The sequence below is a fragment of the Urocampus carinirostris genome, chromosome 10, assembly GCF_059441175.1.
Source record: "Urocampus carinirostris isolate Australia breed hairy pipefish chromosome 10, RoL_Ucar_1.0, whole genome shotgun sequence".
NCBI lineage: Eukaryota > Metazoa > Chordata > Actinopteri > Syngnathiformes > Syngnathidae > Urocampus > Urocampus carinirostris.
The window spans coordinates 33,329,887-33,345,973 of NC_142358.1; the positions used below are offsets into that span (position 1 = coordinate 33,329,887).

Here is a 16,087-nt window from a genome sequence, read left to right on the forward strand (position 1 = left end):
CATTCTAACCCCTTTTCAATCTTTAGAGATTATCAAGATATATTTAAATCATGATTTTTGGTTAAGAGATATTTGTACCAGTTCTGTCTCATGTTCAGAGAATTACTTTTTTAAAAAAAGAGAGAAAGTAAATGCTGCCGCCTACCGGTACAGACGAATGTTATTTTATTTAAATACTAATAAAATACTAATAAAGAATTATAATTGGGCGATTTCATGTGGCACACTAGACAATGTCTCACGGCACAGTAGTGTGCCCCGGCACACTGGTTGAAAAACACTGCTCTAAACAATGTGTCTTGGCACACTTTAGAACACAGGTGTCAAACAGCTAGACAACACTCAGAGAAGCACAAGGGAAAAACAAGCTGCAGGTTGAAATATGTTAACTTGATGTTGCCAAAGCCAGGTACCTCTCACAAAGACACTGTACTTATATTTATTTCCATCTCTCTTTCTTTCTTTCTTTCTCCCTTTCTTTCTTTTTTCTTTCTTTCTTTTCCACCCATTTTCTCCCACTCTGTCTCTGTCTCTTTCACTCTCTGTGTCTCTTTTTCTCTTCCTTTGTTGCCCTTTTTCTCTTTCTCTCTCTGTGTCTTTTAACCTCTTTTGCTCTAACTCCCTTTTTCCTTTTCTCTTTCTCTCTTCGCGCTTTCTTTTCTCTTTTCTCTCCTTCTGTCTTTCTATTTCTCTTTGGATTTATTTCTTCCTCTCCCTTTCTTTCCCCCCTCTCTCACGACTTTTTATCTTTTGTTCATGCTCTCTCCCTCTTTCTCTTTTCCTTTCTTTGTCCCGCCCTCTTTCCCTTTCCCTCCCTCGTTCTCTTATTTCTTTATATTTGTTTCTTTCTTTTTAATCTACTAGTCCGGCCCCCGACAGAATGTTTGTTCTATCGTGTGGCCCCCGAGTTAAAATGGGTTTAACACGCCTGCTTTAGAATAACACAGGAAATAAGGCGGTGGAGAAATAGTGATTTGACTCGCTTGCTCATGGGTTTCTTTTATTCTAGGATGAAAATCGAACACATTGGAGTTTGCAATATTTCTATTATTCTCGGATGAAAATGGTGGAAGTAAGAAAAGCGCTGTGAGAAAAGCAGTGTTTCACATAAAATCCATATTTCTAATGACAAGGCGGCACTTGGCCAGATAGAGATTTTGCAGACACTGACATAACAATAAGTCCTCGTTAGTATAGTGGACAGTATCTCCGCCTGTCACGCGGAAGACCGGGGTTCGATTCCCCGACGGGGAGGAAACCTTTTAGAAGTCTACTCTCAGCACCGCTATTACCTGTTGTCTTCTGGTGGGACCCTATCGGTCTGTTAAAACAATGAAAACAGTAACAGCTTTACTGACTATTGCCTTACCGCACCTTATAGAAGCACCCAAAACTGTGAAATTATATAATGTCTTTGGAAACTTGTTAAGGATTTGTTTTTATTCCAGCTAAATGTTATTGCACTACATTTTATTGCGCTACAATTACGATGCATATTTTTCATTGCACTATTATTCTAACTTGGGCCAGTCTCTAAGCACTACTCTATACTTATTTTTCACTATTTATACTGTCAATACTAATGAGGTACCATGTCTAATCTCGTTGCATACAATGTTTTACAACGTCGGTATAAATGACGATAATGACAATTCGATTCATCTAATCTCATCTCATTAGCTGCACCGCTTATCCTCAGTAGGGTCGCAGGGGTGCTGGAGCCCATCCCAGCAATCATCGATTCAGTTCGATTAATTTTAGGCAGGAGATTCCCAACACTGGTGTTTTGTTTCCATCTGCTGGAATGTTTTCCTCACTGCTACAACCTAAATGGCTCAAGGTGAGTTCCTATATTTTTTCCAGATCTTTAAAAATGTGGTTATTAAATTGTGCTCTTAAAATTATTAGCAATAATATTATATCATAATGTAAACCTTCTTAGTTGCATCGGCCGCCTGTACACTTGGAAATTCACAGAGGTCGAAAAGTGGCTGAGACGTTCACTTCTAATTCTTTGTGAAACCAAAAGAAATACTGATGTAAAAATGGCGCCACGGGACGAAGAAGGCAAAATAAGGAGGTTTGATAAGACAAAATGAAACCACTTGCTTAACGTTAAGAGAAACCCAAAACAACAGACAGTGAAAGCGCGTCCCCTAGTGACGCTTCTTACTAACTACCCTACAATAACAATTACAGTAATCCATCGGTTATCGCGGTTATTGGGGACCAAAACCACCCGCGAAAAGTGAAAATCTGCGAAGTAGCGATGCCCCTTCAAAAATGCTTTTTTTTTTTTGTAATTATTTTATTTTATTATTATTTTTTTAGACCTGCGAAGCTCTGAACCTGTGAAAGTGGAACCACGAAGTAGCGACGCCCCTTCAAAAATACTTAAAAAAAATATATATATATACATATACATATACATATATATGTAACCGCGGTGTACGTGTCCCACCAAAGATCCACATTCACGCTGGACTGGATGATGAGGTTTTTATTATTACAGTTTCTGCAAATGGATGAGTCACAACATTAGCTTTTTCTGCTGGGTTTGATCTCTTTGATCTCTTTGTAGTACTCTGGTAAAACTGACAACAAAGCATATCAAAGAGCTTTCTTTTCACTTTACAGAAAATACATTTTAGAATATCACAATACATTTTTACATCTTTACATTTTAACAAGATACTTTTAACAAGAGATCGTATAGTGGATTTTTAACGTTTACAATGATTTCAACATGTTTTTCTTTAGTCTGAATTTTAACCAACATCATCCTTTTTTAATGTATATGAAAAAATAGGAATAAAAACAATAATGAGTATAAAAATGGGTACAATTTACCTGCAAATGGATGAGTCACAACATTAGCTTTTTCTGCTGGGTTTGATCTCTTTGATCTCTACAAGGGGAATTAATATTTAGTAAAACAGAAACAAAACGAAAATAAATCAAAACAGCTTGACAATATCAATCACATTACTATGCATGGTGAGAGATTTGTCAGCTGGGGTTATAATGTTTAAAATTAACTTATTTTGTGGAGCACCAAAAGATATGTCTTACCTTTGTAGTACTCTGGTAAAACTGACAACAAACCCCGCCTCCTGGTCACATGTTAGAAGCCAAAACCAAACCCCACCCCATACCAGCAGATGGCACTGTTGGACTCAGCATTGCAGTACATTTACCAAAAACTATACACATATTTTAGCAGGAATTTCAATAAAATAAAAGTTATTATTACACCCGTTACATACACCCCCCTGAAATTCTGCTAAATATGGGAGTGCTACACTAAACAGAAAAAAAAAATCACAGCCAAAACGGCAAATACTGATGAAAAAGACACGAAAACTGGTACAGTATTACAAGGAACAAACTGAAGTGCATGTCAGTTCTAAAACTCTCCCAAAAAAGGAGTGTGAAAAGAAAGGAGGCGATCAAACTCCTATCTAAGCACAGACTCAAAGATGCCTGTTACATCTCTGAAATATCAAACATTGTTCCTGTAGTTGTAAGTGCTCACATAGGCACAATTCTTGTTTCTTACTCAAGCTTTGTTACTTAAACTGAAAGTGTATCTCTACTGAACTTAAATTAGGAACTAGCAGATATTGCAGACAGAGGATTGTCACCTACCAACTGGTCATTCATCTGACAAATAAGACGACTAGGAGGCCTGATGGACTGGCGGACCCTAAGACCATAACGGTCAGGTTGAGCACAATTAACCTGAGCTTGAAGGTCTGGGACAGTCAAGTCTAAACAGTCAGTATCAGGGGAGTCTGCGTCCGGATGGTCAGGGTTCAATGGGGTCTCGTCTGGGAGACCCATACCCAAAGGGATCATGTTTTCAGAGCACTGTGATGGGCTTTCCGTATTGTCACTTGAAGTATGGTCAACATCTTGTTCGGGGATGTGCTGACTTCCTCGACTGGATGTATCAACACTGCGAGAGTCGGACTGGGCATCAGATCTGCTGTCTAGTGAGTTATCCTCTACCTCTGGATGAACTTGCTCTTCACCTGCCTGTATCACCCAGTTTACTGTACGGACATCAGTGTCTTCAACCGCGTCAGGTAAATCAGGGCATACATTACTTCCATGCATAGCAGCGTCAGACTCTGAGTGTTCAGATTCGCTGGCCAGATCATCCTCTAAGGGCAAGAAGCTAACAGAGAGCAGCAAATTCCTGTGAACTACCTTTTCTTTGCCCGTCAGACAATCCTTGACTCTATAGACATTGAGATCAGGCTTGAGTGATATGACTTCATACGGGGTCGACTCCCACTTGTCTGCAACTTTGCGTTTCCCCGGGACACCTCTGTTGGCGATCAACACCCGGTCTCCCACGACGAGGGGTGATCCTTTGGCCCTACGGTTGTACAGCTTGGCATGACGAGTCTGTTCTCTGAGAGTATTCCTCTGTACAATCTGAGCAGCTTCATGTAGATCTTTCTTCAGATGGCGTACAAAGTCAGAGTAGCTGACAACAGCATCATTGGTATTAGCATGTTGAAACATGACATCGACAGGGAGACGAGGGATCCTACCAAACACTAGGTAAAACGGTGCAAACCCTGTTGTCTCATGCTCTGTGCAGTTATAGCAGAATGTGAGCTGCTGCAGCATTTGTGGCCACTTTGCTTTGGGCTGAGGGGGAAGGGTTCTGATCATATCTCCCAATGTTCGGTTGAATCGTTCTGCGATACCATTTCCCATGGGGTGGTACGGAGTCGTATGGGATTTCTGCACCCCTGCCATCTCTAGAAGCTCTTTGATCAGTTTGCTCTCAAAATTAGCTCCCTGATCAGAGTGGATACGCCGTGGGAAACCATAGACAAGGAAGAAATCCTGCCACAGACGGCGAGCAACTTGTTTGGCGGTTTGATTCCTGCAAGGGAAGGCGTGCGCCATCTTGGAGAAATGATCAGTTACGACCAGGACATCTACAGACTTGTTCTCTTGCTCAGCAGTCCAAAAGTCTATACAGACCAACTCCATAGGCTCAGAGGTGACTATGTTCTTGAGTGGTGCACGGTTGTGTGGTTCCGGTGTCTTCCCTACTACACAACGCTGACAGGATTTGACATAATTCACAACATCACGTTCCATGCCATTCCAGAAAAATCGTTGCCTCACCAGAGACAAAGTACGGTTCTGGCCTTGGTGACCTGCTGAGTCATGTAAACCTTGAAGGACTTTCTGTTTCAATGAATCAGGCACCACAAACTGGAAGATTTTCTTGGCCATGTGATGATCTTTCCTTATTTTGTAGAGCATGCCATTCTGTATGGTGAGTCTGCTCCAATGTTTCAGTAGTTTCATCACACTAGGCGACTCGACAGCTCTCTCACGCCTGGTAGGTCTCTTGTGTCTATGCACAAAGTACATGGTTCTGCTTATTGTGTTGTCCTGTTCTTGTAAACCAACAAGCTGACTCTGTGGGAGTGCCGTTGACTGATCTCCCTTCTGCAGAAGATTGAGGTTGGCATCTGTTCCCATCACTTGACCCACGCCACCAGTGGACTGAGCACTGAAGACAGCAGCAACTTCTTCTGATGTCACAGAACCATTGGAGCCTGATGGAATTGCCCTTTTTACTGACTCGTCTGATGTCCCAGCACTCTCGTCTACAACAGCGTGACAATTGTTGGATACTCTGAACACCTCTTGCACAGTACTGTTGTTCACCCCGTTGACTTGGTCCAAGAGCGAAGTATAGGGCTCGGTAACAAGGCGATGACCCACACATGACCGTACAAATGGCTCACGGCTCAGAGCGTCGGCTACGATGTTCTTTGGGCCGGGAATGTACTTCAGGTCAAAATTGTATGCAGCAAGCTTCGCTACCCACCGCTGTTCACACGCATCAAGTCTTGGTTTGGTCAAAATGTATGTCAGTGGGTTATTGTCGGTCCACGTGGTAAAGTGTCTTCCTTTCAACCAATGGCTGAATTTATCACATACCGCCCATTTCAAGGCAAGAAATTCGAGCCTGTGTGCAGGGTAGTTGAGCTGGGAGCGAGAGAGCGTCTTACTTGCAAAGGCGACTGGTCTGGCTACTTTTCCACCAGGTGGCAGCTGTGACAGGACTGCTCCAATCCCATCAAAGGATGCGTCGACAGCCAAAATAAACGGCGCATCAAAATCTGGGTGGGCCAGAGTGACACCTGTCACAAGGTCGTGCTTCAGTGTTTCAAAGGCGTTCTGGCATGCATCGGACCAATCTGCAGGCGTCAGCTTCACTTGACCTTTCTTGCGGGCTCTCTTGCGCTTATGCTTGTCACCAGATTCAGATGTGAGCCTGAACAGAGGTTTTGCCTTCGCAGAACATGCTTCAATAAAGCTTTGGAAATACATCACCATGCCTAGAAAGGATCTGATTTTACTAGGGCATGGCGTCTTGCCATCCGACTCCATTAGATCAGCGACTTGTACGTCATTTATCGCTCTCACTTTCTCGGGGTCAGTCCGAATTCCATCCTCACTGATGACATGCCCAAGAAATTTCACAGTCCGTCTGAGGAAAAAACACTTTTTGGGTGCGAGCTTGAGGTTGTGTTCCTTAAGGCGAGTAAACACCATCTGCAGGCGTTGGAGTGCAACTTCCTCTGTGGGGGCAAACACCATCAGATCGTCCAGGTAACATAATAGGCTCATGAAATTCTGATCACCGAATATTGACATCATCATCCTCATAAATGTTGCTGGGCTGTTGCAAAGTCCCTGAGGGAGCCGGTTGTACTCGTGAAGCCCGAATGGTGAGGAGAATGCCGTGTACTTTTTGTCGTCAGGGTGCAAGGGGACATTGTAGTAGCCTGACGTCAGATCCATTGTGGAGAAAAAGGCATTTCCCCCAAGTGCGGCCAAAGCATCAGCTTGATGCGGTAGTGGGTAGGCATCCTTTATGGTTCTTGCATTAAGCCTTCTGAAATCAGTACATACCCTTAGTTCTCCATTCCGCTTCCATATGAGAACAAGCGCAGATGCATAGTCGCTAGTTGACTTCTGAATAATTCCTTTCTCTTCCATCTCGTTCAGAGTCGTCCTCAGTTTTTCATACTGACTTGGTGGTATCCGTCTGTAGGGTAGACGGAATGGCTTATCATCAACAAGGTGGATACGATGTACAAACTCTTTGGCCTCTCCACAGTCCATCTTATGGCGAGAGAAGATTGACTCGAATTGTTCGATGATATGGAGGAGCTTGTCTTTACACTGCAGCGAAACCTCACATGACTTCAGGTCAATGTCTTGCAGTCCCAGAGCTTCCAATGTACGCATCATGTCCTCTTCTGACCTGGGTCGGACCTCTTTGCTCTGTACACTCTGCACGTTGCACTTGACCTCCTCTGCATTGGGCAGGTCTTCCGCTGCGATACAAGGAGACACATCTGCAATTTTCCTGTTTCTCCTCAGCACCACAACTCTGTCCGTGGGATTAAAGACTTTAACAGGCACCCATCCATCTCCCCAGAGTGGAGTAACAACTCTTCCGACAAGGACTTGTCTGGGCCCAGCCTTTGATTGGGTTGGCTCAACGACCACTGTGCTGCCCGCAGACGTCCCGGCCAACTCAGGTAACTTGCCCCAAATAACGTACTCGGTCCGTGGATTCAGCGTCACGCAACTCTTGATTTTTACTGTCCCTACTTTGTCTGGAATGCAGTCACCTCTCCATCTCTCTGTGTTAGAAAGCATTGACAGGAATTGACTGTGGTTATCGGACAGACCGTTGTCAGGAGTGGAAACTAATTTCCAGTAGCCATCAGTACTTTTCAATTGAGTCAAAATATATTTGATGGCATTGCTGCCAAGGATCATCTGTTCGGTCTGGCCTGGCACAACCATTACTTGTATTATCATTTGGCACCCGTAAACTGTGACGTGAATGTCGTACATATCTCTGGGAGAAACTTGGTGTCCACCGCAGCCTACAATGACATAATCATCGGCCGTGTAACTCATCATATCAGGGAATTGCTGCAGGAGGGACTTAGCCGTGTCCTCACTTACTGTACAAGCCATCGACCCACTGTCCAACAGCGCTCTGAAAGTGGGGCCTTCTTGCACAAGTACAGGTGTGTAAAACAGTTCGTCAGTCTCCGCTATTCTCTGAAACCCCTGAAAGATCAGCTTCTTCGATGGAGGTATCTTGTTGCTATACAACTCATAAATTGATTTATTATCTTGCATGTCAGGCTTCACATTAGTGGTGGGAGGTATACTCAGTTGATCTGCACTGTTCTCCCCTAAGCGCAGATCAGTTAGTTTCCCTGAGGCAGCGGGACAACTTTCGTCACTGGACAATCACGTCGAGAATGCCCTGGGGCATGGCAGTGAAAGCAAAGGTTTTTGTCTCGGCAATGAGAGAGAGCACTGTGTTCGACCTCTTTGCAAATGATACATGGCTTGGCAGTGAAACCATTGATTCTGGCTCCAGGTCGCCTGGTTGGAGCTCCCCCTCTCTCTTGAAACTGGTTCGAGGTAACACGTATCAGAACTTTCTCCAACATACTAATAACGTCCGTTAGAGAGACATACTGTGGGCTCGAAGTCTGAGGTGGCTCGTGCACGAGGGTTGGACCATGGTTCACCTCAGCTTTGTGTACTGCAATTTCCGCTCTATTCGCAGGTTGTTGTAGGGAATTTGCTTTGTAGCTCTTCTCAGCGTGGTATTCATTCAGCACCTCTAGTACCTCACATGCTGACCACTTTTCGATGGTTTTTGATCTGTAAGTGAGTGCCAGTTCCTTGCATGGGCAGTTCCTAATAAACATGCGAGTAACCTCTATTTCAGGGTTGTCAAATGTTTTGCCCTGCTCACTCAAGCACTCAGAGGCAAGGTCAGCTGCTCTGTTTAGTCTCAGCCAGTAGTCATAGGGGTCTTCCTGGTCTTTGGGCAAAGTTGAATAAAAGTCAGCTAAAGGGACAGCAGAGTACTTGGTACAGCTAAAGTATTTCCTGAGAAGACTATAAATCATGTCAGGGCGGGTATAGACGTCTATATTACTGTTTCTAACGCCAAACCTAACTACATCTTTAGCTTTTCCTCTCAAATGTATAAGGATTTCCTCTGCTTGCTCTTCAAGTCTCACATTACTCCTTTTAATAAATGTCCTCATTAGATCTTCCCACTCATGTATTGTTATTGAGTCTGAGCCATCCCCAATAAATGACGGCGGTTCCTTAACCTTTCTCTGCGTAACCACCTGACTCAATCTGTTTGCTACATCTTGTGTGGCAGCAGCGTTAGGAGCTACTATATTATGTGACTGAATATTTGAGAATATGCTATCAGCCAATTTATGTCCTATCTCCTGAATAATATTTTTCATCTGATCAGCTACACCCTCAGAAATGTCACTCGTGCTCTGATTAAACATGTTTCGAATATGTAAATGAGTCAAAATCACAAAATAAATCAGTAGCCTGAGTAACACGTCACTGTATAGCAATTTTAAATACTGTGAGCTGATGACTTCATGAAACGATGTGGCAGGTAGGACAGTCCTCGGTTCGGAGAGTTTGAATGAAGTCACGGGTCACGGCACCAATGTAACCGCGGTGTACGTGTCCCACCAAAGATCCACATTCACGCTGGACTGGATGATGAGGTTTTTATTATTACAGTTTCTGCAAATGGATGAGTCACAACATTAGCTTTTTCTGCTGGGTTTGATCTCTTTGATCTCTTTGTAGTACTCTGGTAAAACTGACAACAAAGCATATCAAAGAGCTTTCTTTTCACTTTACAGAAAATACATTTTAGAATATCACAATACATTTTTACATCTTTACATTTTAACAAGATACTTTTAACAAGAGATCGTATAGTGGATTTTTAACGTTTATAATGATTTCAACATGTTTTTCTTTAGTCTGAATTTTAACCAACATCATCCTTTTTTAATGTATATGAAAAAATAGGAATAAAAACAATAATGAGTATAAAAATGGGTACAATTTACCTGCAAATGGATGAGTCACAACATTAGCTTTTTCTGCTGGGTTTGATCTCTTTGATCTCTACAAGGGGAATTAATATTTAGTAAAACAGAAACAAAACGAAAATAAATCAAAACAGCTTGACAATATCAATCACATTACTATGCATGGTGAGAGATTTGTCAGCTGGGGTTATAATGTTTAAAATTAACTTATTTTGTGGAGCACCAAAAGATATGTCTTACCTTTGTAGTACTCTGGTAAAACTGACAACAAACCCCGCCTCCTGGTCACATGTTAGAAGCCAAAACCAAACCCCACCCCATACCAGCAGATGGCACTGTTGGACTCAGCATTGCAGTACATTTACCAAAAACTATACACATATTTTAGCAGGAATTTCAATAAAATAAAAGTTATTATTACACCCGTTACATATATATATATATATATATATATATATATATATATATATATATATATATATATATATATATATATATATATATATATATATATATATATATATATATATAGGTGTGAATGAGCGAGCGAGTTGTCTGTCCCTGTGTGCCCTGCGATTGGCTGGCAACCAGTTGAGGGTGTCCCCTGCCCACTGCCCGATGATTGCTAGGATGGGCTCCAGCACCCCCGCGACCCTACTGAGGATAAGCGGTGCAGCAGATGAGATGAGATGAGATTTTTTTTTAAAGCATTTTTGAAGGGGCGTCACTACTTCGTGGTTCCACGATCACAGGTTCAGAGCTTCGCAGGTCTAAAAAATAATAATAAAATAAAATAATTAAAAAAAAAAAAAAAAAAAAAAAAAAGCATTTTTGAAGGGGCGTTGCTACTTCGGGGATTTTCACTTTTCGCGGGTGGTTGTGGTACCACCGCGATAACCGATGGATTACTGTAATTGTTATTGTAGGGCAGTTAGTAAGAAGCGTCACCAGGGGATGTGCTTTCACTGTCTGTAGTTTTGGGGTTCTCTTAACCCTTATTATGTACATATATATATATATATATATATATATATATATATATATATATATATATATATATATATATATATATATATATATATATATATATATATAACATTTTTTTATTTATTTAATTTTATTATTATTTTATTTTATTACTATTAATTCATAGACCCGCGAAGCTCTGAACCCGCGAACGTTGAACCGCGAAGTAGCGAGGTCCCACTGTATTATTTTTATTACAACATTGCTTACCTCGATCATATTATCACATTGCATCTAATTTTGTTAGGGGGTTATTTTCTTGGTTTTGTCTTTTCTAAATCTTCGTTTATGGTAAAACGTTTGGTGTGAGTAATAAAAATATGTTTAAATCCAGGCTTAAAACATATTAATATTCTATAGCTTATGAATGACCTATGTTTCATGTTGACAAGATCCGTGTATTATTGGTTATTACAACATCCGTTGCAGCCTGGTCATCCAGGAAGGGGGATTACCTCATGTGTGGTCCCTTCTCTAGGTTTCTTCATTTTCCTTATGATGGAGTTTTTGAGTTTTTCCTTGCCCTCATGTGGGTTTCAGATCAGGGGATGGTGTAATAATAGCGGCCATGTCACTTGACTCTTCCGATTGACACTGGAGTCTCTAAATAATTGTGTTGTTAAAATGCAATATCGACGATCCACTAACCCATACCGACACCTTTAAAGTAATCTAGTAATAGCACCCAAACTAATACACGATATCAGTACTGTCATGATTACTGATGCGAGGCACCTGTGCCCGCTCCTTTTGCGCCAACTGCCTCGGACGCTGATTGGCTCCCTGTCACTATTTAAACCCCCGTCTTTCTGTCACCTGTGGTCAGTCCGTTTGCGAACCTCAGTTTACGCTAGGCAAGCTTTTCGACCCTGACTCACTCCTGTTTTGACTCCCGTCTGTTTCCCGGCTTCGACCCATTTTCTGATCTGGACCACTTTTTTTGCTCTCCTGTCCCGGCTACTGACCTGTTTTTTCCGCTCCCGACACCGCCATCGCTCGCCACGGAAATACCACTTCCGCGTTCAGAGCAACCTGCTCCCCGTGACCAGCGATCACCGGATCGTGTGTGTAATCATTCCCCTTCTTCCCAATAAAACTGAGAGAAACGTACGCAAGTGGGTCCTGTCTCTGTTCTGGTCCTGACAAGTACTTGCCCATATTGGAAAGCAAATGTTTGAAATGCAGACCCATAACACTACTTGAATTTCCCAACGAGTCAAAAATAGCAGCGTTTCCCTCAATCAGGGTTGGGTAGGGTTACTTTAACTTGATCACTTTCTATTACTTTTGGATTACTCCAATACCAAATATGCTAATAAAAGACAAAATAAACTAAATATGAATAAAATGATGACTCACAACACGTGGTAAGCTTTCTCTCCTGGCTTTGATATCTTTGATCTCCGGCAAAACTAACATAAATTGCGACAGAAACAAAATTAAAATAAACCCAAACAGCTTGCCAACATCATTTTTGCCGTTCCATGTATTCCGTTACTCCCCAAGCCTGCACAAAATTGAGTAATTTTATTCATATTTAGTTTCTTTTGTCTTTTATTAGCATATTTGGTACTGGAGTAATCCAAAAGTAATTGAAAGTAATCAAGTTAAAGTAACCTTACCCAACCCTGCCCTCAATTATATTATAAAAATGGAATTGGTTATTTTTTTTTTTTTATCTTAGTTTTGTTTTTTTCCAAATTTTCGTGGATTTACTTCTTGCCCACGCAACCTTGCATGCAGGTCACTGTCACTTTAAGAAACTTAGGCTTCTGACAAATGACTGCAGAATCCATGTGATAACCACGCACAAGCCGAGTTTCAAATATTTGTCGTGGGCCAACCGGAGGATAGGCTGAGAGAAATGACATGGATGTAATCTTCCTAGAATATTTTTTTTACTTCCAAAAGCAGTGAAGCAGATGACAATGCAGAGATGATGTTGACTCCCTCTTGTAAGTGTCCCTTTACCTCCCTCTCTCTCTATCTCTCTCTCCTCAATGCGGCAGATGCAAGATGCACGCACCTTGTTAAGGTCACACATCGTCAGAAATGTGTTTTATACTGCAGGATATTATTATGACGATGTGTTATCTAAAACAAAGACGAGGATTTTCTGGTAAGTGGTGTGACATTTGCGCTACTGCCTTTCCTTTGACTATTGAATGTAGTGCTTCACTGTTACATCTGCAAAGCAGAACTATGCATTTTCCAGTGCGTTGGCATTTCAGCCATGCAATTATTTCAAAACCAACAACCTGGCATAAGAATAGATACTTTCGGGTCAATTATGATCAAGACAACAGTGGTGGAAAGATGTTTGGTGAAATTCTGATTGCAAAAAAAATAGTGACACCTACATGAGTCCTAGAAATCCTTACAGTAACCAAATATATGATGTCAATTTGTTATTTTAAATGCACATGATACACGTGCTTGTTTTTAATTCATGCGTTTTGGCGAATTAAAAAGTACTTCCGGAACTGCGGCGACTTCAGTAATATTAGAAGTGAATTCTCTTAGAGCCATAACACTCTTTGTAATGTAATTATCAAGCTAAAACAATTTTTCTCAAGGTAATGGCATTTTGACTTTTAGGCGTGACTTTACTCAAATTTAGATTAGAAAACGATTGTAAGTGCCCCACAAACATCTACAATTATTTGGAAAATATGTATCAATACAAGTGCGCATGCGCACCACATCACATTCCCGTCAACATGCTGCGAATCACTCCCACAAATAAGCGGAGGGAAAAGCATTCACCTTAAAATTATTGTGTCATGTGTGAATATACCACAAAACTGCATAAACATGTTTTTGGGGTTGTTTGTTTGTATATTTGTTTGTCAGATGTTTTTTCCGGACGACACGGAAGTAGTTGGGTGTGAACCATCTTGCTCCATCTCCTCTTGGAGCGACTAATTCATTTTTATTCTTAGCACATTGCCTTGGAAGGAGGCTTTATTGTTATGGAACAAAACCAGGGTGCAACGCACTATGATCGTTGTCAAAACAACGAGTGTTTCCTGGAATACTCCCTTGCATCTTATTGACAACTATTTCGGGGTCCTTTATCACTGCGCATTGGCCACACACAAGTGAGTGCTAATGAGATAACGCTCCTTATCTTCACAGTCAGTGCACAATGAAAAATGGCGTTTATTAATTTTATGTTGTAATTCCTCACTGCATTATTTTTTCCACGTCTTGTGTTATGTTGTAACACGCTATTTAATGTATGGTGCAGGTGCTTTGGTGAAACTAACGGGGTTCTTGGTATGTCATAGCACCGATGAAGTATCCATACGCGAGGACAACAAAATAGTCCCATGAAAGTGGCTCTGTGTTGGGACACAAAGCAGCGAAATGGCGGAAACTCACCACGATTGGTAAGTGGAGATTACATTTTTGATTATGATGCAATGTTATCATAATTCAAGTTATATTCGTTGCTGGTTCTGGTTCCCGTCTTTGGACCAGGCATGGTAAGGGAAGTTGAGCTGTTGCTCCTGTGAAGTCTTTTCATCTATGTGGGTTCAGTAGAGTGAGGTTATTTTGGCCATTCAGCTGTCAATATGGTGGCTGCCCCTCTTACAAGCAGCTGTTTTGGTCTTATACAGCTGTAGAAGTAAATATTTGTTATCCGCCCACTTCTGCTGAAAAGAAACGCAAGCCCCTTTCAGTGTTCATTTTACCTCTGAAAAGTGATGGGTCGCATGCTCAAAAATCTATGGGTCCCAACAGAGATCTATGGGTCCCCAAAATGTATTGTTATTGCGGTTGAAATTGTAAATCGGCGACAAATATATAAATAAATATATAAACCTATATATTCATTCAGTTTTGATCATCACACTTAATTGGTAATACAAAGCAGTTATCACTTCAGATTTTTCAGTTCACAAAAATATTGTACATTATACAAAATAATATTGCTGAAATATTAGTCTATATACCGTAAATTACGGACTATAGAGTGTACCTGATTATAAGCCGCACCCACCACATTTTAGGAGGATAACCGCTTTTGTACTTACACAAGCTGCACCTGTATATAAGCCGCATGCGCCTACATCTCCCATCCATTCTCCAACGTTCGCTCTCTGGACAATAAACTGGACCATTTAACAACTGGAAGTGGCATCGAACCGCGAGATGACAAACTGCTGCGCTAAAATTCTGACGAAGACATGGTTAATCTTATCTATCCCGGCTGACGTTCAAAGAAACTGTGCGGGTCAGATGTATCGACATTTCGTTCTGTATACACGTGTATACGAATGACAATAAAGTAAATCTGAATCTGAATCTGAATCTGAAACATGTAACACAATCACAAAATTAACCCAAACCCGACTTTGAGTCGCACGATTGTAACCGAGGGGGGGTTTTTTAAGGGTTATTGATCTATCTTCGTTATTCATTATCCATTATCCGTCAGTTCATAATACGCTACAAAGCCTAGGAGCCGGGACACTTACTCTCAGCCAAAAGGCCAAGCTAAGGTCCTAGCCCTAAAGCCTTGCTGCAATCATTGCGAATGCACCGTTCCCGGAGGTACTGCAATACCGGGCCGATGCGTGGAGTGGACAGAGCAAGCTCATATTCCATCTCCAAAATGCAAAAATCAAAGAGGCCAGGCTATGTCTACAAATAGCATATATTTTTTTTACCGAATACAAAGTACACAGTTCAACAACCACAGCTGGCAAAATGAACGGAAAATGATACGGGTACTTAAGGTTTGATGCAGACCTGCAGAGTCCGGGTCCCGTTGAAAATAATCGAAGGGAAAAAAAGTATATTTCCAAAGGTAAGGGTGGGAAAAATTTATATCCACTATTGCAGGGGTGTCAAACTCATTTTAACTCGGGGGCCACACGATAGAACAAATATTCTGTCGGGGGCCGCACTAGTAGATTAAAGGGGAAAAAAAGAGAGATAAAGAAATAAGAGAAAGAGGGAGGGAAAAGGAGAGAGGGCGGGACAAAGAAAGAAAAAGAGAGAGAGGGAGAGAGCGTGAAAAACAAAAGATAAAAAGTCGTGAGAGAGGGGAAACAGAAAGGGAGAGGCAGAAAAATCCAAAGAGTAAT

The 16,087-nt window shown here is 41.5% G+C and overlaps 1 protein-coding gene, 1 non-coding gene and 1 pseudogene across 2 annotated transcripts in view; 2 read left to right on the top strand and 1 right to left on the bottom strand.

Annotated features, from left to right (window-relative positions):
- Positions 1 to 1,182: 1,182 nt before the first annotated feature.
- On the top strand, positions 1,183 to 1,254 carry trnad-guc (transfer RNA aspartic acid (anticodon GUC)). The gene has a single exon. It is a non-coding gene; the product is annotated as a tRNA-Asp (tRNA).
- A 12,690-nt stretch (positions 1,255 to 13,944) lies between these two features.
- Positions 13,945 to 16,087, top strand: part of sacs (sacsin molecular chaperone) — a 28,735-nt gene continuing 26,592 nt past the window's right edge. The window contains exons 1-2 of the mRNA XM_088345330.1: positions 13,945 to 14,092; positions 14,282 to 14,383. Coding sequence (XP_088201456.1) covers positions 14,361 to 14,383 — 23 coding nt within the window. The 5' untranslated portion in view covers positions 13,945 to 14,092; positions 14,282 to 14,360. The remainder of the gene's footprint in view (positions 14,093 to 14,281; positions 14,384 to 16,087) is intronic.
- Positions 15,537 to 15,626, bottom strand: LOC148358788 (U2 spliceosomal RNA; annotated as a pseudogene).